Raw genomic sequence first — 24196 nt, forward strand, 5'->3', positions numbered from 1 at the left:
TATGGTCGTGGATTCATGGTGTCGACATTTTGTAGACATAGCAACGAAAGGAAACCCTGAACCATATCCATATATATCTTAGTTGTTTATACTGCACGGTTTACCAGACAGACACCTGCTGGCCGCTAAAGAAGAAAGGAAGTAAAACAGGTGTGCGAACTCTACTCTGTATTCGTAAACACTGATCGGAATACGAACGTCTTTGAGCTGATCAGTGTGCTTTCTCTTTTGAGTTCTGATTTCTACTTGTATTATCTCTTTTACTTTGAATTAATGCCAATGTCTATAAATCTGTAATACAGAACGAAACATGGGGCTTATGAACTAAGCAACAAGAAGGATCGAGTTATTGTTGATGGATTTTCTGTAGGGATTGCTGATAATATCAGGTGAAGCTTATATCCTTGGTATTCATCATCTTGTTGAGTTTAATCTTAATATCTACTATACTAATGAATATATCTCTCTTTTCTCTTGATTTTCTGGTTTATGTTCTGTCTCTTTTGTATAAACCGGGCCAATATGCTTAGATCTCTGCAAAGAGAGTGAGAGTTGTAGAGAAGAACCAAGAACTTGCCTACGCTATACTTCTTCGGGCGGGGGAGGTGATGAGTTTCCTAATTTTGTTTTTTGGGAAAATTGCAAAAATACTCTCTGAGTTTTGTAAGAATCCATTAAATCTCCCCTGTTTTTTTACCCTAAAATCTCTCCTCACTATTTGAGAAAAAAAGTGCAAATACCTCCCTCGCTTAGTTTTTTTAAGGAAAATGTTTGACATAATACATTGATTTTTTAAATTACCATATTTAACCTTATCCAACTTTCTCCATATGTACATTTACTAAAAAATACCCTGGAAAGAATAGTACTGATCATCAAACTATATTGCCTGTAGACTGTAGCTACTACGACCTCGTTTGGCCTGTTCTATGCATCCATGCAGATGATGAATTGAAAGCTATCTCTTTGTAGCATGTACTCAAAGGCCTTGTTGATCTCTGAGAATGGGATTTCATGGGTTATGAATTTCTCCAATTCAAGTTCCTCCAAAGCAAGAAAAAAAAGGGTTAAATATTACTACAATGCAGGTGAAAGTAATACAAATAGTGATTGGTTGATCTGAAATACAATGACCATTCGCCTGGTTCATGTGTTTTTCGACAACAGAGGGTATGTCAGAGTGGGGCTTGTAGTTTCCAAAGAAGGTGCCGTTGTGAATTTTCTCAATATTCAAAAATGTTCATTGGACGGGAATACAGTGATCCAGGTTGTCTGTGCCCTTAGTTGTGGGATCCATACAGGTTGGAGGTAAAACGAAATCCCTTTTCACTTCCTTTGTATGTTGGTAGTTTGGATCCGCTGGCCACAAAATGCTGTGGACATGATCCCTGCAGCCGTACATTGAGGATATATCTTGTATTCTACGTTTTCATTCATGGGAGATTATGCTCTTAATGTGCGGCTGTAATGTCTTGTGTACAGAGTTTGTATAGCTCACCTTTTCTTCTCTAAGCTTTAATTTTACATGATTAGGCTGCCGAAGGCATTTGCAAATCCAGGAGTAGGGGTATACCTAGACTTCATTTAAGAAGTTAAATTTTATTTAACCCCCTACTATTTCATTTGAGTGAGGGCAATTGTATAAAAAATTAAATTTATTTATATACATATAAAACATTTACAAATCTGATAATTGCCCACACTAAGACCCCGTTTGGTTTAGGAATAGGGGTCTGGAATCGACTATTCCGATCCCAACTGTTTGGTTGGGCGGTATCAGAATTCCATTCCCATTTTTACTGGAATGGCATTCCCTCATTTGAGGGAATGGTCATTCCCTGCCTCTCTCTTAGGAATGAAATCCCATTCCTGCTGATTTTAATTCCTATTCCCATTCCTGTCTGAACCAAACAGACTATAAGAATGGACCATTCCGATTCTAATTCCAATTCTGATTATGAACAAAATGGACCCTAACATCTACATTTTCATTCCAGGGGTTTTAAAAATCATTGGTATCGATCTGAAACCAGGTGATTCAATGAAGGTACTTTTACCGTAGTACAATTAGTACTATCTAGTAGTGTAGTTGTAAGGGATGTATCAAAATTGATTCCCATAATACAATTAGTACTATCTAGTAGGGATGTAAACAAATCAGATTGGATCAGATTTGAATCCGATCTAACATTGTTCATGTTGGATCCGATTGAATTTGATAGGACTCGATTTGAATGCGAATCCTATCGGATCTTTAGATCTGATTTGATCAAACTTGTTTTCTTTAAAAATTAATAAATTATTAAAAAACATAAAATATACCAATTTAAATAAAGAAAAAAAATATAAGTATTTTTAATTATTTTCATCATATATACATGCTTTTTATAAAAAAAATATATTTATAAATAAATAAATAACATATATATGTATATTATATATATTTATATTTATAAATTTATAACACATAGGATCGGGAGGAGGGGGTTCAATCCGAATCTGATTCGAAGATCCGACTAGGGGTGATCCGAATTTGACCAAATAAGATCGAATCGGATCATGATTAGATCCATTTGCACCCCTACTATCTAGAAAATTTGGTGTGACCAAGTTTTTGAACCTGAGGCTCAGTTTGGGAAGAGTATAATAACAAATATGTACTGTGTAAATATAAGACTTAGAAATATAAAATACAATGTTTTGTATCGTACATATTTGTTTTTATACTCTTCCCAAACTGAGACTGAAGAACTATTCATGAAAAATTAATTCAAGAGGTTAGTTCCAAGCATTTGAACATAGGGCTGTATTTGGTACAGTGCAAATTTATTTGCACTAGTAGAAATGCATGGGAGTGCAAATATAAAAAATGCAAATTCTTGTTTAATTTTGTTTTGGATTTTATTTTATTCTGTTTCATGTCTTAATTTTTTTCATTTGTACTGCAATCAAGTAAAATAAGTTAAAATTTGAATAAAAATAAGTCAGGATTTACACTCAAATCATTTACACTACCATAGTTTTGCATCAGTGTAAATTTATTTGCTTTGCAACCAAACACAGCCCAAGGAAGTTCTTGAGGTCAATTTTAGGTTTGGCTCAATTTGGAAAGAGTACAAATAAAAATATATACAGTATAAATGCATACAAAATACAAGGTTTTGCATTTTATGTATTTATATTTATACTCATTCCAAACTGAGCCTTAAGCTGTGTTTCATTGCCATGAAAATAAATTTGTACTGATGCAAAACCATGACAGTGCAAATGATTTGAGTGTAAATTCTAACCTATTTTTGTTTCAATTTTTAGTTTATTTTGTTTGGTTTCAGTACAAATAAAGTAAATTAAGACATAAAGCAGAATAAGGTAAAATCCAAAACAAAATTAAACAAGAATTTGCATTTTTTACATTTGCACTCCCATGCATTTATACTAGTACAAATAAATTTGAACTGCAACCAAACACAGCCTCAGCAACTAATTTGGCAGAGACTAAGTTTTCTTTCTGAATTTCGTTCACTAGGTGTTCGCTGGAATAACAAGCAGAAGAGATGACGGGAGCAATATGGAGTATACTGGCAACATCAATGCCATGACAACAGTGTTCTGATGCATTCCAATGTAATTTCTGATCAAATCGTCAAGCTCCTCAAATCTATTAATAGAACAATGAAAGGAACTGAATTTTGGGGATGTTTCTTTGCAGGGTTGGTTGGGGCGTTGCACTACTTGTAGCCGTGGGCGTGCCAAGCAAAGATAGTCGATTCAATAGCCACCCAATGAACATTTTGAATGAGAGAACTCTCAAAGACACCTTCTTTGGAAACTACAAGCTCCACTCTGGCATATCCTCTGTTGTTGAAAAATACATGAACCAGTTGAATAGTCATTGTATTTCAGATCAAGTATTACTCCAACCTGCCTTGTAGTAATATTTGACCCTTGAATTGGAGAAGTTGATAATCCATGAAGTCTCATTCTCAGAGATCAACAAGGTTTTTGAGTACCTGCTACAAGGAGATAGCCTTCGAAGCGTCATTCGCAAGGGCGCATAGAACAGGCCAAACGAGGTTGCAGTAGCTCTAGACAACGTAGTTTCCTAAGCAGTTGAGTACCATTCTTGAGAGCTTGTTGTGGACTGAAGTTTCAGTTGTAGGATATAGGAATGCCCTGGTTTACTTTTGATTTGAGGCTAATGGAGTATGGTAGTTCTTCTTTAGTACAACAACTGTGCAAGACTTCGATTCGGCAAGAAATTTTATCATTTACAGCGGTTGAATAGTTTAGACCATAAAAAAAAAAAATTAGAGAGATGTATTAACAGAGATGCTTGAAATCGGTTCTGTTTTTTCAACAAGCGTTAAAAGAAAATCTGACCATTAGTTGTTAAATCATCAATGTCTCTGAAAAGGTTTTCAGAGAGAATTAAAGAAGTAAATTTTGGCTGTACATGCACAAGGACGAATAGTGGTAGTGCATCGTCTACGCCCGATACAAGACATATCTTACCGGTATCAGACCCCAAAAGACATGTCGCTGAGTTGTGCATCCATGTGAGACCTATGTACGGATATGCGGCTCCGAATTGTGAACTTTGCTGATGAACTCAAATAAGCAAAGCCGAGTTTTTGACATCGCCTCAATTTCCTGAACAGAGGGAGAAAATGAACATGCTGGGTGCTTACAAATGGATGGCTTTAACACATGAAATGCATTACTACCCATTTGCCCCCCGTTCGGGAGTGGTTATTGAATAAATAACAAGTGATTAAGTGCTTATGAGTGTTTTGATGAAAAAGTGTTTACTTTAAATGGGGTTATTTTGAAAACTATGTGATTAAGCGCATAAAGTTCTTCTATAGGTATTTTGGAAATTATGTGCAATTCAAGAAAGGCAAAAAAAAAAAAACAATAAGCATATTTTTCAAAATCACTTGGAAAAAGTCAAAATTTTAGTTTATTCAATATGGGTTTATTTTCTGAAAAACAAAACATTTATTTGGGCTTATTTTCCAAATGCAAATAAGTGCTTATGGCAGTGTTTGACATCGATAGTGCCACATCGGTGCCACGTCAGAAAAAATAGTGCTTTAGAAAACAAAAAACGACCTCTTATTTGGCATTGTTTTTCAAAAAAAAAAAAAAAGTTTCTCCAGACCATGCCTTGGAAATTAAGAAAGTGTGGTCTAAAGAAACACCAAATTCAATGTTTTCTCAAAAAAAGAACCTGTTGCTACCAGCGGTGCAATGATGTGGTATTAATGTGACATCATCTTGGGCGTTGGATAATGTAGACCAATGCTGAAAACGGTTATACAACACTGATGCCAAACAAAACCACCCAGAAAACAGCCTATGCGGCAGCATCGGTGCCTTAAAAGAGTTGTTTTCTGAGAAAACGGTGCAACATACCCTCATGCATAGAAAACCATTTTCTAGGAAAACATCTCTAAAGCAACAACATCGATGCCGAACACCTACTATATGTTTGCCTAAAATAAGCACTCCCAAATGGGGGCTATTTTATAAATGGTAGAAAGTAGGGGTGTGTGCAGCTTGGGTGTGCCTAAGCTGGGCCTGAATTGACCTAGCCCAAAGTTTTATACGGGTTGGGCTTAAATTTTTGATCTTTTGGTTGGACTCTAGACCAAGTTTTAGGCTTTTTATTTTTGGGGCTGGTCCCAAGCCTAGCCCTTAAGTAACTTGAACCTGCTCCGACCTTGTCTCAACCTGAGCCCAACCTGACTATACACATTCATACATACATGCATATATAGATGTATGTATGTATGCAAATATGTATAAGTATATGTATGCATGTATGTATGTATGTATGTATATATGTACATATATACTAGCGGGGCCCGTGTGATGCATGAGATGGGACACCCCTCCTTGTCCATCACTCCCGTAAGTCAAGACACTCTACTCCATCCCCACCTTAGCCTCAATGGCGAGGCATGTTCGGGGCGAGGCACCCATTCCCCATCAGGGTTGGGGAATCCCAAAAATTTCCCCACCTTGAGGCAACCACCTAAGAAAACTAATTTATGAATATTTTACAAATAAGATTATGGGAATTTTGGGGTATTTTATGAATTAGATTATGACAAATTAGGGGTGTTTTATAAATGAAATTATGGGATCCTCGGATTATAAGAATATGAAGAAAACTTAGAGATATTTTAAAAATCAATATTAAATCTATGAATATTTTACTAATTTACTATCAGGTTCAGGGAATTACATGCAAACCCCATCCTTATTTGGGGCAAAAATATTTTCCTTGTCCCCACCCCGTTCCCGTTTAATATTCAAGAAAACTTGCTCCGTTTGGGGCGGGACAGGTGGAGCTCCAGTTTTACAGGGAAAATTTCCATCCCTACAATTCTAATAATTTTCTATAATTGATTAACTAATAAAAATTAAATAACAATAAATTACAATATTTTATGATAATTTCCAAAAAATTATTGAAATTGCTATTGATTAGTAGTAATGCATAGTTAATTAATTATTTACAATAACAATAAATTAATGTAAATTATTTACTTTTTAAGCCAAAATTATTTATTATTAATCAAAGTAAATGTAATTATAGTAAATTAATGTAATTATGGTAAATTACATTGTTTTTAATTAAAAGTAAACCATTTGTTGTTAATTAATGTAAAATAAAGTATGATCGAAGTCAACCAAGTGGTCTAGATCGGTGTAGATATATACTTAATAATTATTTATTGAAATAATAATAATGAATTGTTATTTAAATAATTATGAAACAATTTCTGATAGATTAATTTCCTAATTTAATTTTCCAAAAAATTTTAATTATTATTTAGTTGAACAATAATAATGGATTATTATTTAAATAGTTTTGGAGAATATTTTTTCATAGATTAATTTCTTAAATTTTTAATTACTTATTTAGAAAATAATTATGAATTATTAGTTAAAGAGTTTTCCTAAATAATTTGATAATTGTTAACAATAATTATTGATTTTATATAAATTAGTAAATTACACTAATTAGTAATATCTTTTATCAATAAATTATTATTGTAAAGATTTAATGAAAAATTATTAAATTACAATGATTAATGTAAATTTTTCTAAACATTGAAATTATGGACATTTATTAATAACAAAAAATGATTAAATAATGATTTGTTTATTAATTTTTGGTAGAATATTAATTTTTTTAATGTTTGTTAAATAATTTATTATTTATGAAAAAAAATCTTTCATAATTTTTGGTAGAATATTTTCCAGAAAATTTTAATAAATTTCATAACTAACGGACTTTTTAACAATTGATTATCATTTAGGAATAGATTATTTAACAATTATGGAAGATGACATGAATATATGGGAAACATTGAATTCCCTTTATTCCCCTCTTTAATTTGCTTGAAATCATGTTTATATATATATATATATATATGTATATATATATATATATATATATATTGTTTGATTTAGAAACCCAAATCTCAATAAATTATGGCCTCATTTTTATGGGAAAGTGGAGAGAATAGAGGGGAATTAGAGATAGAAGTGAAAGAGAGGATAAAGCATATATTAAGCTAATTAAGGAGAGAAGTTAGTTTGTTATAGAAAGTGAGATACATGAGTTGTGGGGAGAGAGAGTGAACCCAATGGAATGGGAATGGAATGAAGAGAGAGGGTAGTGTTGAGATGGCAAATTGGGAGTGGTGGGAAGGGGGAGAGGAAAGAGAGTCAAGGAGAATGCAAGGTTGAGGTAATGGAGCAAGGAGAAGCAAGGTGACGTGAATCGTTTTGCTATATATATAAATAGATGTATATATATATGTATAAATGTATAGATACAATGTATAATTTTAGAATGCATTCATTGATCAACCCAAAATAAGCTTGACCCAACCTAACAGCATCAAATTATAATGCGGGCAAAGCTTGGATTGGGAAGAGTAGGCCTGACCTCAAGCTCAGACTTTAGGCCAAAATCTTAATATTGGGCTTTGATTGACCATAAATCTAGCCCAGCTCACCATACTTGCACCCATAGTAGAAAGTAGAAACATCTATGGATCTGGCCTAATATCGTAAAATACCTCTTGCATAAAGATTTAAAAAAAAAAGAAAAAAAAATAGTTGAATGTCCTAATTTTTCTTCCTTCCATATTTACATTCCTAATTTTTTCTTCCTTCCATATTTACATGTGTTGACCCTTTTTTGGACGAAAAATATTCATTGATCATACTCTTGAGTATAAAAATGAAAAGGGCAAATTTCTTAAAATATTTAAATAATTAATTCTATCCTAACTGTTTAGATATTGTCTTAGAGCACCCCTAAATTTTCTGACAATTGACTAAAACCTCCTCTACTGTTAATTTTTCGTCACACTCGGTCATATGACATCACGTGACCAATACTTTTTTCAAAAATTCCAAAAATACCCTTTCTCTCTCTCTCTCTTCACCTCCTTTGCAGACAGTGGGCTCTCAACAAAGCCATTGATTTTGATGCCGCTGCAACGGTGCAACCTTAAGCGGTGGTTCTCTCTCATCTCTCGCTCTGATTTGGTTGTTGTAACTCTTCCCTCAGCTACTCCCTTCGCACATGTTCTTATATCCACTTCCACACTGCAAGCTTCCTTCAGACGGTAAAGCTACGCAGCTCGTAGTAAGCGTCCCTTCCTATATCCACTTACAATATCAGCAATTCTGAGAAGAATGCAAGCAGCTTCGGTTGCTGTCTTAAATGTTTGTGCCTTCGTATAAAATATTTATTAGATTGAGGAAAACATACAAAAACAGGATTGCTAAGGCATGTGGGGCTGTTGTTGTGAACAGACCAGATGAACTGCAAGAGTTTGATATTGGTAGTGGGGCTGCACTTTTTGAGGTCAGGAAGTTTGGGGATGAATTCTTTGCACTCATTGTTGATTGGAAAGATCCAAAAGCTTGTACTGTTCTTTTAAGAGGTGCTAGTAAGGATCTGAATGAAGTTGCATTGAAAGAAACCTGCACAATGCAATGTCTGTAGAAAGAAATATAACCGAGAACCCAAAACTTGTTCCTGGTGGAGGTGCTACAGAGCTAACTGTATCAGCAACATTGAAGCAGGAGAGTTCGTCTATTTAAGGCATTGAAAAGTGGCGGATGCCTGAGCAACGTCGATCTCCAGTTGTAACAGCTCAAATTACAAGAAATGAAGTTTAACTACAACGAAAAAATATTTATCTACCCAGATTATATTTATATGAAATACATGAAACGGAAGGTCAAGTTGTGCAGTGCTCTTGCTTGGATTGGCCGTGGGATTTGCTGGAAAGCCAATCACATCAGGGAGAGTTGTTCTTTCAGATGGATCTTTCTTCCATGCCGTCAAGGTCAAGGAGTTCCCTATGGGCCGAGTGAAATATCTATTTCTCTTCTATCTCGAGTCTTTCTGCTTGGATTCTTCCATGGAAGGGATTTCTGCAAATAACTCAGTTACATTATCTATGGCCTCGTTGTTTCCTATGGATCTCAGAAGGTCTGTCAATCCTCTCATATTCAGTGATGCAATTTGTTCTCAGTTACAACAGCTGCAGCGATGATTCTGTTGATGTTGTTGAACCACGGAGGTGAATGTTTCATTTTGAAAGTTTGATGGAGAATAATGGGTAAAATGGTCTTTTTATCTTTATGTTAATGGGCTTTAACGGTAAGAGGACTTAGTCAATTGTCAAAAAATTTACGGGTGCTCTAAGACAATATCTAAACAGTAAGGGTAAAATTAGTCAATTAACTAACATAAGAATAGTTTAAAAAAAATTGCTAATAAGGATCAGGAAATTGTTGTTCTACCATAGCAAAGAGGTCATTTGTTTTTTTTTTGGGTAAATTACAAAGACCCCCCTGTACTATGGGGTTTGTGACAAAGACCCCCCTGTACTATGACCGTGAGACAAAGATCCCCTTCCGTTGTCCTTTCGTCCAAAAAGACTGTTATAATATTTTTTAATCCCCATACTACCCGTGAAGATGGGAATTGAAAATACCCCAACGTCTGGATTGAACTCATTTAATCCCAACTACAACCACAATGATTGCTTGCTTCAAACTTCAGAGTTGAGAGTTCAAACATCAACACCACAAGATTGTACCAACTGGTACTTGAAAGCTGTTTTGGTGGGAATCCCTGTGCTTTGACTGCCAAAGGTGATATAAGCCGGAGATCCAAGTACCCACCTTCCACCTGAGCTTTCCATTAATCTTGATTTTGATCAAGACGACACACAGATATAGTTTCTATAAACTGCAAAACTACTTGCATCCAAGAGAAAATGGCTAGGTTTGGTCTCAAGGAAGAAGACAATGAGCTTACCCACAATGCCGTCCCTCTCTACTCCACGTATAGTGACCAGATTCGGCCCCTCCTTGACATTGTCGACCAGTTGCACCACCTCAAGGTGACGAAGGAAGGCATTGAGCTCCTCACCATTGTCATCTTCGAAGACCAATCCTCCGGCAAGTCTAGTGTTCTCGAGTCCCACGCCGGCATCAGCCTCCCTCGGGGCATAGGCATCTGCACTCGAGTTCCTCTCGTAATGTACTTGCAGCACCACTCTACAACCAACCCATAACTCTACTTGGATTACCATGACAAGAAGGACAACACCAATGAAACCCATGTCACAGAAGCCATTGTAGATGCCACCAACGAGATCGCCGGCAACAACAAGAGCATTTCCCATGGTCAAAAAGAAGGGCGCCCCTGACCTCACCATGGTCGATTTGCCCCGGATAACTAGGGTCCCTGTTCTTGGCCAACCCCAGGACACCTACGAGCAGATTTCCTACATCATAATGGAGTACATAATGCCCAAGGGTTGCATCATTCTGAAAGTCTTATCGACTACTATTGATTTACCGACCTACAAATCGATTAGAATGTCTCAGCGCATTGATACCACCGGTGAGAGGACGCTGGCAATGGTTACAAAATGTGATAAAGCTCCTGAAGATCTGCTCGAGAAGGTCACTTCTGACGATGTGAACATTGGGCTTGGCTACATCTGTGTGAGGAATCACATCAAGGACGAGTCCTACGAGGAGGCCAGGGTTGAGGAGGCGAGACTTTCTGATGAGTGGTGATTTGGCCCGACCTAGCAAGTAAAGGACACGTGGACACAACCTGCTAGAAGGATGACAACTCAGCAAGGGGAGCGTTGTCAGCAGTTCGGGAGCCCGGGTGTTCGAGCACCTCGGCAGCAAAGCCACTTCGACACCCGAGTACCGAAGTGACATGTAATCAACTCCAAAAGCTTCTTAGCGGACTCCAAATCTCTCGGGATCACGCTGCGTAATGACATGCCTTATCCTCTCCCCGCTCGGATCAGACGATAACGATAGACTTCATTGACTGGTACATTACTCTCCTTCTAAAGCGGAAACGGATCTCATCTACGTGGACTGAGGATCTTGGAGTCGTTTTGTGAGACCCATGGTAGCTCAACTATATAACCCCCCCCCCCCCCCCGCAAGGACCCAGGTACGCGCGATTTAGTGCATTCTAGCTCTCCTTGTTCTTAAAACTCTCAGCTCGCATATACTATTACTGACTTAAGCATCGGAGGAACCTCGCCGAATTGGCCACCCCGGGTTCTCTGATACCTCCCTTTCTTTGCAGTTCTAGCAACCTACTTAGCGACAGGCGTCCGAGCTGCCCTACAACTAGGAGCATCCAGATTGCACACCATTAGTTTCTGTCGGATCCCTTTCTCTCGCAGATCAAATCCATCGTGGTCATCCCTGTTTTGGCTAGGAGACTGATGCAAATTCAAGCTTCTAGTCTCTCGAGATGCTTTCCAGACATTGTGAAAAGCATCAACGGCAAGCTCAACTTGAACGTTTCTGAGCTCAACAAATTGCCCCAACATCTATCCTCCTCAGCGGAAGCCATGACTGCTTTCATGCGGATTCTTGGGTCTGTAAAGGAATCCCTCAAGAAAATCCTCTTGGATGCCAATTGATTCCATCGCCATTTTGTCTGGCACACGGATATAGTTTCTGTAAGGAGACTAATATGTACAGTTTTAGGTGAAGAAGTTCCTGTCGAAGATGTTAAACTCGTACACTATAGCGTCTTGCGGTATGGATTGGGGCTTGAAGGGTTGGAGGATCACCCATATAAGGAAAGAATGAGAGAGGACAGTGGGGGAGGGGAAAAGAAGAGAAGAAAAGAAAATTGACAAAAAAAAAAAATAGAAAAAATTTAATAGGGTATTTTAGTAATTTAACGCATTCCATCATCTATCTTAACAGTTCAAGGGGGTTTTTGTCTCACGCTCATAATACAAAGGGGTCTTTGTCACAAAATAAAGTACAGGGGACCCCATAGTATTACAGCTTCATCTATTTATCTTGGATGGTTGAACCGTTAAACCATTAAATATGATAAAATTATACGACTGCAGGTGATTTTATAATTTTATATACATTTAATTTAAATTGAAAAAGGATTGAAAGCTTCCTGTGTAACTCATGGGTAACCGAGCTCTCATTTTTATCTCATTGACGCGCGAAACCTCACTCTGTTGTTTTTTCTAGGTTGCTGCCTTGCTGGTTGTAGTCTTGTAGAGAGTGAGGGCTGAAGCATCTCTTGTTGTACCATGGCTTCTCGTCCTTCGAAGCGTCTTCGTAAGAACCAGAGTGAAGACGATTCAACTGATGCTTCTCTCGATAAGAGCTTGCCTCTTGTGGTCTTCGCCCATGGCGCTGGAGCTCCTTCTACTTCAGATTGGATGATAAGGTTCATCCTCCCACTTTCTTTCGTTCTCTGTCACCAAATGGATTTCTAATTAGTTGGGTATTGGTTCACACTTCAATATTGAAATTTCGAACTAAGAAAGAGCGGCATTTATGCAGATGGAAGAACATGCTAGGCAAGACATTGCATGCTGTTGAAGTAGTTACTTTTGACTATCCTTGTGAGTTACCACCAAAGAACATGTTTCTTTTAGTATCTATTCGGAAGCTAGCTTAAGCTGTTTTAGTCAATCTTAGGCTTGTCTGTCAAAGAACTTGAATTTGGAACCCTAGCTCAAGTTTATACTTTATAGTGACCATTGTAATACCGCCATTTGAAGTTCCTTTCTCCCCATTGCAATGTTTATGCTTATAGATCAAAGGTCTTACTTATTGCGGAAATTTCTGGCTTTCTATTATGAAACTTGTCGCAGACATCTCTGGCGGGAAACGGAAGGCACCTCCCAAGGCAGAGAAGTTAGTTGAGTATCATTTGGATGTGGTCAAAAAGGCTGTTGCAAAATACCCCGGCCATCCACTAATTTTGGCAGGGAAATCTATGGGTTCAAGGTATTGGTCACTTTGTTGTCTATCTTGCTACCACTGAAAGGATCTTCTATGCTCATTTTGCTTTCAATGCATTATTTGGTATGCGTTCTGTTTTTTCTGCAGAGTCAGCTGCATGGTAGCTTGTAGTGAAGAAATCGATGTTTCAGCAATAGTTTGCTTGGGCTATCCGTTGAAGGTTTGCAGTTAACCATATACCTAATTTCCTCATCTGATTTTTCATCTTTTATGTTTGAGCTATTTTATATTATAGTACATACATGCATTGTCAAGTATCCATATGTGGTGGGAAGAAAAACTTCTCATTATATGGTTAAGGTTTCTGGAATGAGATTGGTGTAACAGTTGGGGGGAGGGGTGAAAACACAACTCTGGTCTCTGAAATAATGATAATCTGGTTGAATAACTTGGTTTTTTCTTGGAACGTTAATTCGGTTAAACCTGAAGTATTTGCGTTGTAATGGACCGTGGACAACAAGATAGGCATATAATGTGCAGTCTACAATGGCCCCACCCACTCGTATTGTGCCTCCTATTTCTGTATATTTAGATTTACGTTGCTATGCAGAGCAGAATGGCAGAACAGGATGATTCTTGTAGTTGACCTCATATACTTGGGGCAAAGTTTAGTTAATTTTATTTATTTATATATTTTTTGCTTCATGGGGTTACAGAACTGCAAGAGGGGGGTAGCCTGTCCCCCAAATCCATAACCCCCAACCCTGCCTGGTTGCAAACTGGCAATGGGATTTGATCCCAAGTCTGCTACAACTAGCCACCATCTGACTATCAGTTGGTAAGGCTCAGTTGACTTGTTGTTGAATTAGATCTATGCATTTTCTGTCATGTGAATGTAAGAGTACTGCTCCATACCGCACAGTGAAAAGGTGTGCTTGAGTTTTTTTTTTTTTTTTTTTTTGTTTTTTAACAGTAGGATGGAAAATTGATTTTCAACACATCTTCTACTGACTTGAAACCATGTAATAGTAATACACAATTCTTACCTAGAATTTAATTTTAGAATATATGTCCATTAAGGTACAAGTGCTATTTGCATTATTATGGGTAAAGATGTCTGAATTCTGAAACCATTGATTAATTCTTTAGTTCTTGGCTTCTTGCTTCACTTGTAATTGTAAAATGACAAAAGTGTTATAGATATTGTTTTAAGCTTAAGAAAACCACTGGTATTGTAAATCAAATAGCACATCTTTAAATGAAGAGAAACCTACTTGATTGCACAGCCGTTTTCTCAGCACATAAATTGGCCTTTTAGAGGTAGTTGCTTTTATGAAAAGATCAACTTCACTTTACAACTTTCTAGTTGTGTTCTGTGATATTATTTGTGTTGATTGTGGACCAGTAGATCCTCCTTTAACCCCTAGGCCATACTTCTCCAGTGTCTAAGTCTAAGCATAATTGAAGTTTTTCTAGGAGTCTTCTGCTCCAGCGCAACAAGACCCAAGAAGAAGTGCCAGAGCTTCATGATTTCTTGGCAATGAAGGAGGTGGTTGATGAATTCCCCATCTGGCCATTGCTAAGGCAATGATGCAAACATAAGGGAGATGTCCGATCACTTGACCATCTTTTTTTGAGCGATATTACATGCATTTAATTTTCCATAATAAGCCTCCAAGATAAAAATTGATACTCTAGGTGTCATGGTACCATAACTTTCATAGATTTCTTTCTGGAAAGTCATTTGCTTCTAGGTGGGAGATTGTAGAAAAAAAGATTCAGTGGTAAAGATGCCAGGCAGAGTTAGGGATCAAATGTGCCTACCAGAGACTAAAGGTGACCTGTAAACCCTATGAGAAAAGAGAGGTGATTTTCTATCTCTCTATAGGCCTTATGAGGTCTATGAAAACTGAGATTTCAAGAGAAGATATCTGCAGGTAGGAATGGAGACCTTGGTCGTTGGGGCAAAATAAACAGTAAATTTTGGTAAATGCCATGTTTAGTGGTTGCTTTCCTCATCTCAGATCATGCCAGAATTTGATATGTTTCTCATTGCCTAAGCCATATCTGATGAGAAGGATGAAAGAATTGCAAAATTTGAAAATTTCTTTCATTGGTAAGACAGAGAAGTGGTGCAGGTTGTGGTTGCTGTTATATCTGTTAATGTTCATTCTTTACTTCTGTAACCATAGCCCAAAAACATTGATGTTCCACTCAGAACCTCTAAAGCCATGTCCTGAGCAAAACAACATTCTAGTGTGAGATTTGGCCCAACCCAAAACCCCGTTCCTTTTTTGGTTTTCTTATCTCCTTCCAGCTGACTAGGTATTCTTTGCACCTTCCACCCCAAAGAAAGTTCTGTTGAATCTATTCACCACAGTCCCTAACTTTGGCTGAGATATGGAACACTTATAGGAATTAGGAAATAAATAGGAAGTTTAGGCAATGTACCTTGATGATAGTAAACTGTAAACCTGCCCCCTTTAGATATGCGGTTGTACTTCCAAGTGGGCAATATATTCTTACACGTTTCAATCACTGTGTAACGGAAATAGATAGGAAGGTTAGACAATATAGCCTTGATGGAAGTCTATCCCCAGTAGATATGCAATTGTGTGTTGAGGGCCCGCAAATAGGATCTCGTCACGGGTCGGTCCACGGGGAAAACCTCCTGTTTTTCCTTGTTCCTCCCTGCTCTTGATGAACCTATTTTGGCGCCTTGGTGATTTGTTCAAGAGATCACCAACTCTCCTAACTCACTTCTGGACTGAATATTCGATGCCTTCATTCAATAATGGTGTCTCCTTAAATAGGAGATTACAAGAGTCCTAATCCTAGGGAGACTCCTTGCTGAATAGGGAGACCTCCTGCTCTATCTTGATAAGATAAGACTGTTAGGATAAGATAAGTCTCTCTTAATCCTAATATGATAAGATAAGATAATCTAATCTACTAATAAGATAAGAACAAGTAGGATAGTCTAATCTAATATGATAAGGCTGTTGCTGCCGAACTGGGTAGGATGAGAACATTGGATCACTGTTGCTGCCGGCGGCGATGATACTTCTTCCCGAGGAACGCGTCCATATCATTACTCCCCTCCTGGACTAAGAGCTTGCCTTCAAGCTCGAACTCCGGGTACGTGGCCTGGAACTCGGTCAAGGGGATCTAGGTGGCTTCGGCCGAGGGTAGGCTGTCCCATTCCACCAAAACTTCAAGAATACCTCGATTGATACGAGAGCGGATGAGAGCCCTAGGCTGGGGAACAAGTTTGCCTTCTTTCAAGGGTGGCAGGGAGGGAACTTGGTCTGGGGGAACGCCCGTAAATGGTTTTAGCAAGGAGACGTGAAAAACATCTTGAATCCGGTTGTTCTCTGGTAATGCCAGCTGGTATGCCATAGTGCCAATCCGTCGCAGAACCTTGAAGGGGCCAGTTCAGGGCCAGCCTTATGGCGCAGGGAGCGTTGCCGGTAGGGCTGGAGTTTCAACCAAACAAATTGTCCTGGTTCGAATGACAATTCCCGATGGTGCTTGTCATAGGTGAGCTTCATGCGGAGCTGGGCCTGCTGTAAGCGAAGGTGTACGTCGGCTAGGAGGGTGTCGCGTTCCTGTAAGGAGCGATCAATTTCCTCCAATTGAGTAGAACATGGTTCGTAGGATAACGAGCGAGGAGGGTCCCGGCCATAGACGACGCGAAAAGGGGTCATGCCGAGGGAAGAATGGTAGGTAGTGTTGTAACCGTACTCGGCCCAAGGAAGCCAATCTACCCACCGTCACGGCTGATCCCCCACGAAGCAACGGAGATACATCTCGATCGTGCGGTTTACCACCTCCATCTGTCCGTCGGTCTGTGGATGATATGCTGAGGATAAGGCCAGGGTGGTGCCATGTAGCCGAAATAACTCCTTCCAGAAGGCACTAGTGAAAACCGGGTCCCTGTCGCTGATGATGGATTCCGGTAACCCATATAAGCGGAAAATATGCGTAAAGAAGGCGAGGGCAACCGAAGTGGCATTGTACGGGTGTGATAGAGGAATGAAGTGGGCATATTTAGAGAAGCGATCTACCACCACGAACAGGACTGATTTGCTGCCTACCTTGGGTAGCCCTTCGATGAAGTCCATGGAGATGTCAGCCCATATCTGTGTCGGAATTGAAAGGGGCTGAAGGAGGCCTGCTAGGTGCAGGTTTTCTGATTTATGCTGTTGACACGTGGAGCAATTTTGGACAAAATCCCGAACAGAAGTCTTCATACCCTGCCAATGGAAATCAGTCTGGACGCGGTGCAGTGTTTTCTGAATGCCCTCATGGGTGGAGTTATGGATGCCGGAGACGATGGCAGGAATCAACAGGGAGTCTGGTGGAAGATGTACCCGACCTTTATATAGTACCAACCCGTCATGAAGGGACCAATTGGAGTCGGCGGCGCCGGACTGAATCTTTTGTACAAGGAGCGACCATTCCGGAGATTGTGGCATTGCCTTCTTGATGTCGTCTAACAGAAAGATCCGGGGTTGGGAAATTCCACACAGAGACATCGCATCTAGACAAAGCATCAGCTGCGCGATTTGAGGATCCCACCTTGTATTCCACCCGGAAATCGAACCCGAGCAGTTTGCTAACCCAGTGCTGCTGAGGGGAAGTGGTGAGTCGTTGCTCCAACAGGTACTTGAGGCTGTAGTGGTCGGTTTTGATGACGAACGACCGCCCCCACAAATACGACCTCTAGTGCTAGACGACACTAGCTAGGCCGATTAGTTCGCGCTCATAGGCTGGAAGTTTCAAATGTCGGTCGGCCAGCTTGTGGTTGAAGAAGGCAATCGGGTGCCCTTGCTGCTGTAATACGGCCCCGATACCCACTCCAGAGGCATCACACTCGACAGTAAATTCGAGAGCGAAGTTTGGTAATTGCAGAACTGGGGTGGAGGATAGGGCATCTCTTAATGTCAAAAGAGCTGCATCGTCCCACTGGAAGGAATTTTTCTTTAACAGGTTGGTTAACGGGGCAGCCAGTAGTCCATAATTCTGCACAAATTTGCGATAGTAACCTGTTAACCCTAGGAACCCGCATAAGGCCTTCGCGGATTGTGGCTTGGGCCATTCCTTGATAGCTTGAATTTTGGAACTGTCAACTGTCACACCTTGCCCGTGGATGACGTGACCTAGATAAAGAACCTGCCGCTCCCCGAAGGAGCACTTGGACCGTTTTAGGAAGAGTTTGTGTTGGCGTAGGAGTTCGAAAATGGTTCACAGATGGTGCACATGTTCCACCCATGATTTGCTGTAAACGAGGATGTCATCAAGGAATACTAAAACAAATTTGCGCAGATAGGGCTGAAATACCTCGTTCATCAATGACTGGAATGTGGACGGGGCGTTGGTGAGACCGAATGGCATGACTAAAAATTCAAAGTGACCGTGATGGGTTTGAAAGGTAGTCTTCTTCACGTCTCCGGGAGCCATTCGGACCTGGAAATACCCGGACCTGAGGTCCAACTTGGAGAAGTACTGAGCACCATGCAACTCGTCCAGCAGTTCGTCCACAACGGGAATAGGAAACTTATCCTTGACCGTCCAGCCATTAAGCTCTTTGTAGTCAACGTAGAACCTCCAAGTTCCATCCTGTTTCTCCACCAACAGAACCGGTGAAGAGAAGGGGGAGTGGCTATTGCGTATGATCCCTTGTTTCAGCATCTTGGCACATTGTTTTTCTATTTCGTCCTTCTGTAGGTGAGGGTAGCGATAAGGCCGGACAACGACTGGTTTTGAACCCGCCACCAGAGGGATTCGATGATCGCATGCTCGGGGAGGAGGAAGTCCCTTGGGTTCCTGGAATACGTTTGAAAATTCGGCGAGGAGTCTTTCCATGGCTGCCGTGTGTGCTGTTTCTGTCTGAAGCGCATGAACCTGTGGTGTCTTCTCCTTTACCCTGCAACCGTGCCAAGAGACTTGCTTCCCATTCAAGTGGAATGTCATTGTTAGTGCGCTGAAGTCCCATAAAATTGGACCTAGGGTGATCAACCATTTGACCCCAAGAACAATATCGAACCCATCCAAGGAAAGTACGAATAAATCAGTAGAGAATAGTTCAGAGTCGACCTGTATCTGGACGTCCTTACAGATTCCCGGATTGTGAACCTTTTCACCGTTTGTGACGGCTACCTGTAATCGTGGCCGGAGTTCCATTGGTAGTTTTAACTGAAGGGCGGCATGCTCACTTATGAAGTTGTGTGTGCTCCCTGAATCGGCGAGTATGTGCACCGGATTACCTGCTATCTGAGCCTGTAACTGCATGGTCTGAGATGTTTTTATTCTGGTGATCACGTGGAGAGAAATCTCCGGCTCGAATACGACGGGTTCTTCTTTGTCCTCCTCTTGCTCATCCACTAGGAGGCAAAAAAGCCTCTTGCACCTATGTCCCGCCGAGTAGAGGTCGTCGCAGTTGAAACATTGGCCCCTTGCTCGGCGTTCTACCATCTCGGCCCTGGTCAAACGCTTAATGGGTGGAGCTACCATGTTGCTTCCTGCACTTGTTGCCGATCTAGAGGTGTTGTTTGTGTGAGATCTCAGTTCCCGGCTGGTTGCAGTCGTTGTCGCTGATTTCTGGGTTGCCCATGAAGTCGGCGGACGTCCCATATTGTAGGTCCCGCGGCTGAGTTGCAGCTTGCGCTCGAAAGCGCGGGCTAAGTTCATGGCTGTAACCAGGTTTGGAGGATTCTGCATCTCCACGTCCACCCGCAGGGGTTCTGCTAACCTTGCCGTGAACATGTCTACCTGTTGGTCCGTCGCACTGAAGACGCCCTCGCGAGGAGGGTCTGGAACTGGTGTTGGTATTCTGCCACCGTGCCGGTTTGTTTAAGGTTAATCAGCTCGCCTAAGGGATTGCTTGTCAGTGGGGGCCCAAACCTAAGAAGGCAGTAGGACTTGAACTGGGGCCAACTGAGCCCGGGTTCTTCCTGTTCTAATCGATAGAACCAGAGTTGCGCTTCTTCTGTTAAGTGAAAGGCGGCTAGGCTTACCTTATCCCGGTCGTCTGTCCGCTGATTTCGGAAAAACTGCTCGCACCGGTACAGCCAGCCCAAGGGGTCTCCGTTTCCGTTGTACGACGGGAATTCTAACCTGCTGTACTTGGGGATGACTGCGGCCCCCTGGTTGATGAACTGCTGTTCGCCGGAAGACTCCGGCTGATCTGGTCGGCAGCCGCTAGTGGCTGTCACCCCTTCTATGTTCTTCTCCTTGCTAGCAAGGAATAACTCCATCAGACGTCGAAGCTCCCTAATTTCGTCCTTGATCTCACGTACTTTGGAGCTGGTCTCCACGAGCTGGTGCTCGAGATCGTGGACCCTGGACGGCAGCTGCTCCAGATCACCCATGACGCCTTGCTCTGATACCAAATTGTTGAGGGCCCGCGAATAGGATCTTGTCACGGGTCGGTCCACGAGGAAAACCTCCTGTTTTCTCTTGTTCCTCCCTGCTCTTGATGAACCTATTTTGGCGCCTTGGTGATTTGTTCAAGAGATCACCAACTCTCCTAACTCACTTCTGGACTGAATATTCGATGCCTTCATTCAATAATGGTGTCTCCTTAAATAGGAGATTACAAGAGTCCTAATCCTAGGGAGACTCCTTGCTGAATAGGGAGATCTCCTGCTCTATCTTGATAAGATAAGACTGATAGGATAAGATAAGTCTCTCTTAATCCTAATCTGGTAAGATAAGATAATCTAATCTAGTAATAAGATAAGAACAAGTAGGATAGTCTAATCTAATCTGATAAGGCTGTTGCTGCTGAACTGGGTAGGATGAGAACATTGGATCACTGCTGCTGCCGGCGGCGATGATACTTCTTCCCGAGGAACGCGTCCATATCATTGTGCTTTACCAGCCATTTCTCCACTCTGCACCCCAAGATATTTCTAAATCCTTCCAATAGTTATTTGGAACATGCTTACTCATTAATCTGCTTCACTGCTTCAAATCACTTTATGATTCTTTTGATGTTTCTGAAATTGCCTTTTTTTAGTATCAAGGACTTGCACCGTATCTTTTTTTTTTTTTTTTGAAAAAAAGGTTAACTTTATTTGAAATAAAAAAGAGGTACATGAGGAGATGTACACAACAATTAAGCACTCAGAAAGTTACATAGGCAGAAAACTATCACTAAAAAGGTAATCCCTGTGAGCGCCAGATTTAGCTAGACTGTCAGCTTCAGAATTTAGCTCCCTCGGGATCCAGACTACATGAGCATTAAGAGAAGAGAGGATGTCTCTCGCTTCAGCCAGGTAGTGAGCTAAGGCCGAAGGCCCACTGTCAGGATTAGAAAGCCAATTAATGGTGTTGGCTAAATCTCCTTTAATGGTAAGGTTTAGTAAGCCCATGTCTTTTGCAATCCTGATGCCGGTTAGAGCTGCCATGACTTCGGCCTTTGCTGAGGAGGCTATTCCAATCGGCCCACTAAAAGCCCAGTTGATAATGCCATTTTTATTTTGAATTACCCCTCCAATACCCGCTGCACCATATCTTCATCAACTGCAAATGAATAATGTGTGGTTATGAGCAATCTAATCACTAAGTGATCCCCTAAGTCCATATTGGGTGTTGGTCCTATTAGTCTGGCAAGAGATGCCATGTTTCTGGAGTATCATGGTTGTTGCTTAAGTTCTACTCTATATCCCTGCCATGAAATACATTTTTTTACTAAATAATTGCTATTTTATTATTTATTCAAATTCTTATGTAATTTAAGCCTTTCTTGGCACTTCTTAGAAGTATACTTTGGATTTAATTATAAATTATTGATACAGGCTGGCCTATGTACCCATCAATCTGAATTTCCAAATGATAGCATTGTTATGAAATGAAATCAGCTGATGTAGTGACCATAGTTGTTTGGTCAATCATTTTGTTTCTAAAAAAATCAATAAAAATATTAACTGCAATTAGCAAAGTTTTTCATGAAAGGGAAATTACATCAATGCAGTTCTAGGGTGGAGACTTGGATTATCACCCATTATCAACAAGCTGTGTTCCTTGATACTGGTAGGATGCTCATACTTACATAGGAGTTTTATTTTGTACCAGGGTATGAATGGAGCTGTCCGAGATGAGACATTGTTGCTACTCAAGATTCCTGTGATCTTTGTACAGGTAAAAGGAAGTCAACTCAACTCTACTAAGTTGTAATCCCAATTATTTGGGGTTGACTAGGTAAAGAAAGCCCATCCTCGTAATTTTCTCCTTTTTAGGTATATGATTGGTACATGCTGTCATTACAGTTTGACAAGAGATCTTTTTAGTGCATATGCATAGAACAGCTGAACAGTGCCTACCATCTCCTGGGTTTAGCATTTCTCTTGCCAAAATACCCCATTCCCAGATAGTTCCACTTGCAGCAACCTTCCTTGTAAGGGAGGTCTCAACTTCAAGCCCCTAAAAGTAAAGTGCTTCAGCTGGTTGAGTAGTTTGTCATGCATTTGGGTGCCTCTTTCCAACTGATGGTATAACTGTTTTATAATGAGTAATCAAAATCTTTATTGATATAATCATTCATAAAAAAATCTTATTGATATAAATGAGTGTGTCATGATGTACAAGAAAGGCCAAGCAGATATAAGCGTTACAGTATACTGCACTGTACACCCAAAAGGAAGGACATATGGACTAAACCTCTGTGCCTCAACCTCTTTAAACTCATTGAGAATAAGGGCAAGCCCATTAAGTCTCACGCAGTTGCTAAAAAAGGGTTTTCCTATGTTTATTTTAATGGAAAACTTATGATGCCACATACACCAGAACTCTAGGCTAATAAAAAAGATTCTGCATCTGTGAGACTGTAACACATGGTCGGTATGTTACTCTGTATTGGATGCTTATATGTGGTAGCTGAATCTTGGAGTCATTTTAGGCTCTAACCATTTAACCCTACATGTTGTACCTTGGCCCTGCAGGTAGATGCCAAAGGTTAGGTCCATATCTGGTCTACCACTCCAAAACCCTGGCTTGCCAAGAACATTTCTGGGCAATGGCCCTATCTTGTATCTATTTATAAAAAAAAGGCCCTATCTTGTATCCTGCATGTGTACCTTATGTCTGTGACCCTGTATATTAGATGGTTATACCTTTATGTATGTGTTTTTTTGGTAAAACTAGGAGGAGCTACACAAGACGGGGGCCGGGGGTAGCTTGGATGGTTATACATGTGTTAGCCATTAGTTGATTCTTGGAATCTTGCATGTGTCTCTGGGTTATTGGTAGCCTGTTCTCACAATTTAATGAGTGGCCTCAGATGTCCAATTTAGTGCTACTGCAATACTTTAACAAAATTGTTGTCTTTACCGATGATGGGGCATTAGATTTATTCAATGTCACCGTTTTGCAATTTTTTTCCCGCTGAAATGGCACTGCAATTGAATGCTCATTCTATGTTCTTTCCCCTTCTCCATTTATTTTTGTTTTCCATTTTTCATGGTCTTCTGTGCCTACTTACACAAATATTTGTTCGATGAAGGGTAGCAAAGATGGACTCTGTCCACTAGGTAATCTGTCTGCAGTTTGCAAGAAGATGAAATCCATCAATAAATTGCATGTGATTGATGGTGGAGATCACTCCTTCAAGATTGGAAAAAAACACCTACAATCAAATGGATCAACCCAAGATGAAGCTGAGGACAAGGCAGTCAAGGCAATTGCAGAGTTTGTTGGTGAAACTCTGAAGAGTAAGTGATGTCCTGTAACTCCTGTCCTTCTGAGACATGCATCTTTTTTGTATCACTCGAGACTTTTTGATATTTTTATCTCACTTTGGTAGCCTATGTAAATATTTCCTTATGTTGGAATAACGTTGGATATTCATGGGTAGTTTATTAAAGATTGTATCGATGTATTC

At 40.1% G+C, this 24196-nt stretch overlaps 1 protein-coding gene, 1 long non-coding RNA gene and 1 pseudogene across 3 annotated transcripts; all 3 read left to right on the top strand.

The window, feature by feature from the left end:
• Positions 1–17: 17 nt before the first annotated feature.
• LOC104603980 (uncharacterized) lies at positions 18–4394 on the top strand. Of its 2 annotated transcripts, XR_736305.3 has the most exons (6): positions 18–150; positions 303–389; positions 896–1308; positions 1998–2047; positions 3527–3624; positions 3710–4394. It is a non-coding gene; the product is annotated as an uncharacterized LOC104603980 (long non-coding RNA). The 2 variants fall into 2 exon arrangements; XR_736303.2 differs by lacking the exon at positions 1998–2047.
• A 4358-nt stretch (positions 4395–8752) lies between these two features.
• LOC104604095 (dynamin-related protein 4C-like) lies at positions 8753–12011 on the top strand (annotated as a pseudogene).
• Positions 12012–12502: 491 nt separating this feature from the next.
• LOC104603979 (alpha/beta-Hydrolases superfamily protein) lies at positions 12503–24196 on the top strand. The gene is made up of 6 exons (XM_010268173.3): positions 12503–12790; positions 12907–12968; positions 13221–13356; positions 13459–13531; positions 22393–22458; positions 23819–24196. Exons 1-6 carry the CDS (start codon positions 12651–12653, stop codon positions 24032–24034), a joined length of 693 nt encoding a protein of 230 aa, XP_010266475.1. The 5' UTR covers positions 12503–12650; the 3' UTR covers positions 24035–24196.

Source organism: Nelumbo nucifera, chromosome 3 (genome assembly GCF_055504915.1).
Source record: "Nelumbo nucifera cultivar China Antique chromosome 3, China Antique-T2T, whole genome shotgun sequence".
In the NCBI taxonomy this organism is placed as follows: domain Eukaryota; kingdom Viridiplantae; phylum Streptophyta; class Magnoliopsida; order Proteales; family Nelumbonaceae; genus Nelumbo; species Nelumbo nucifera.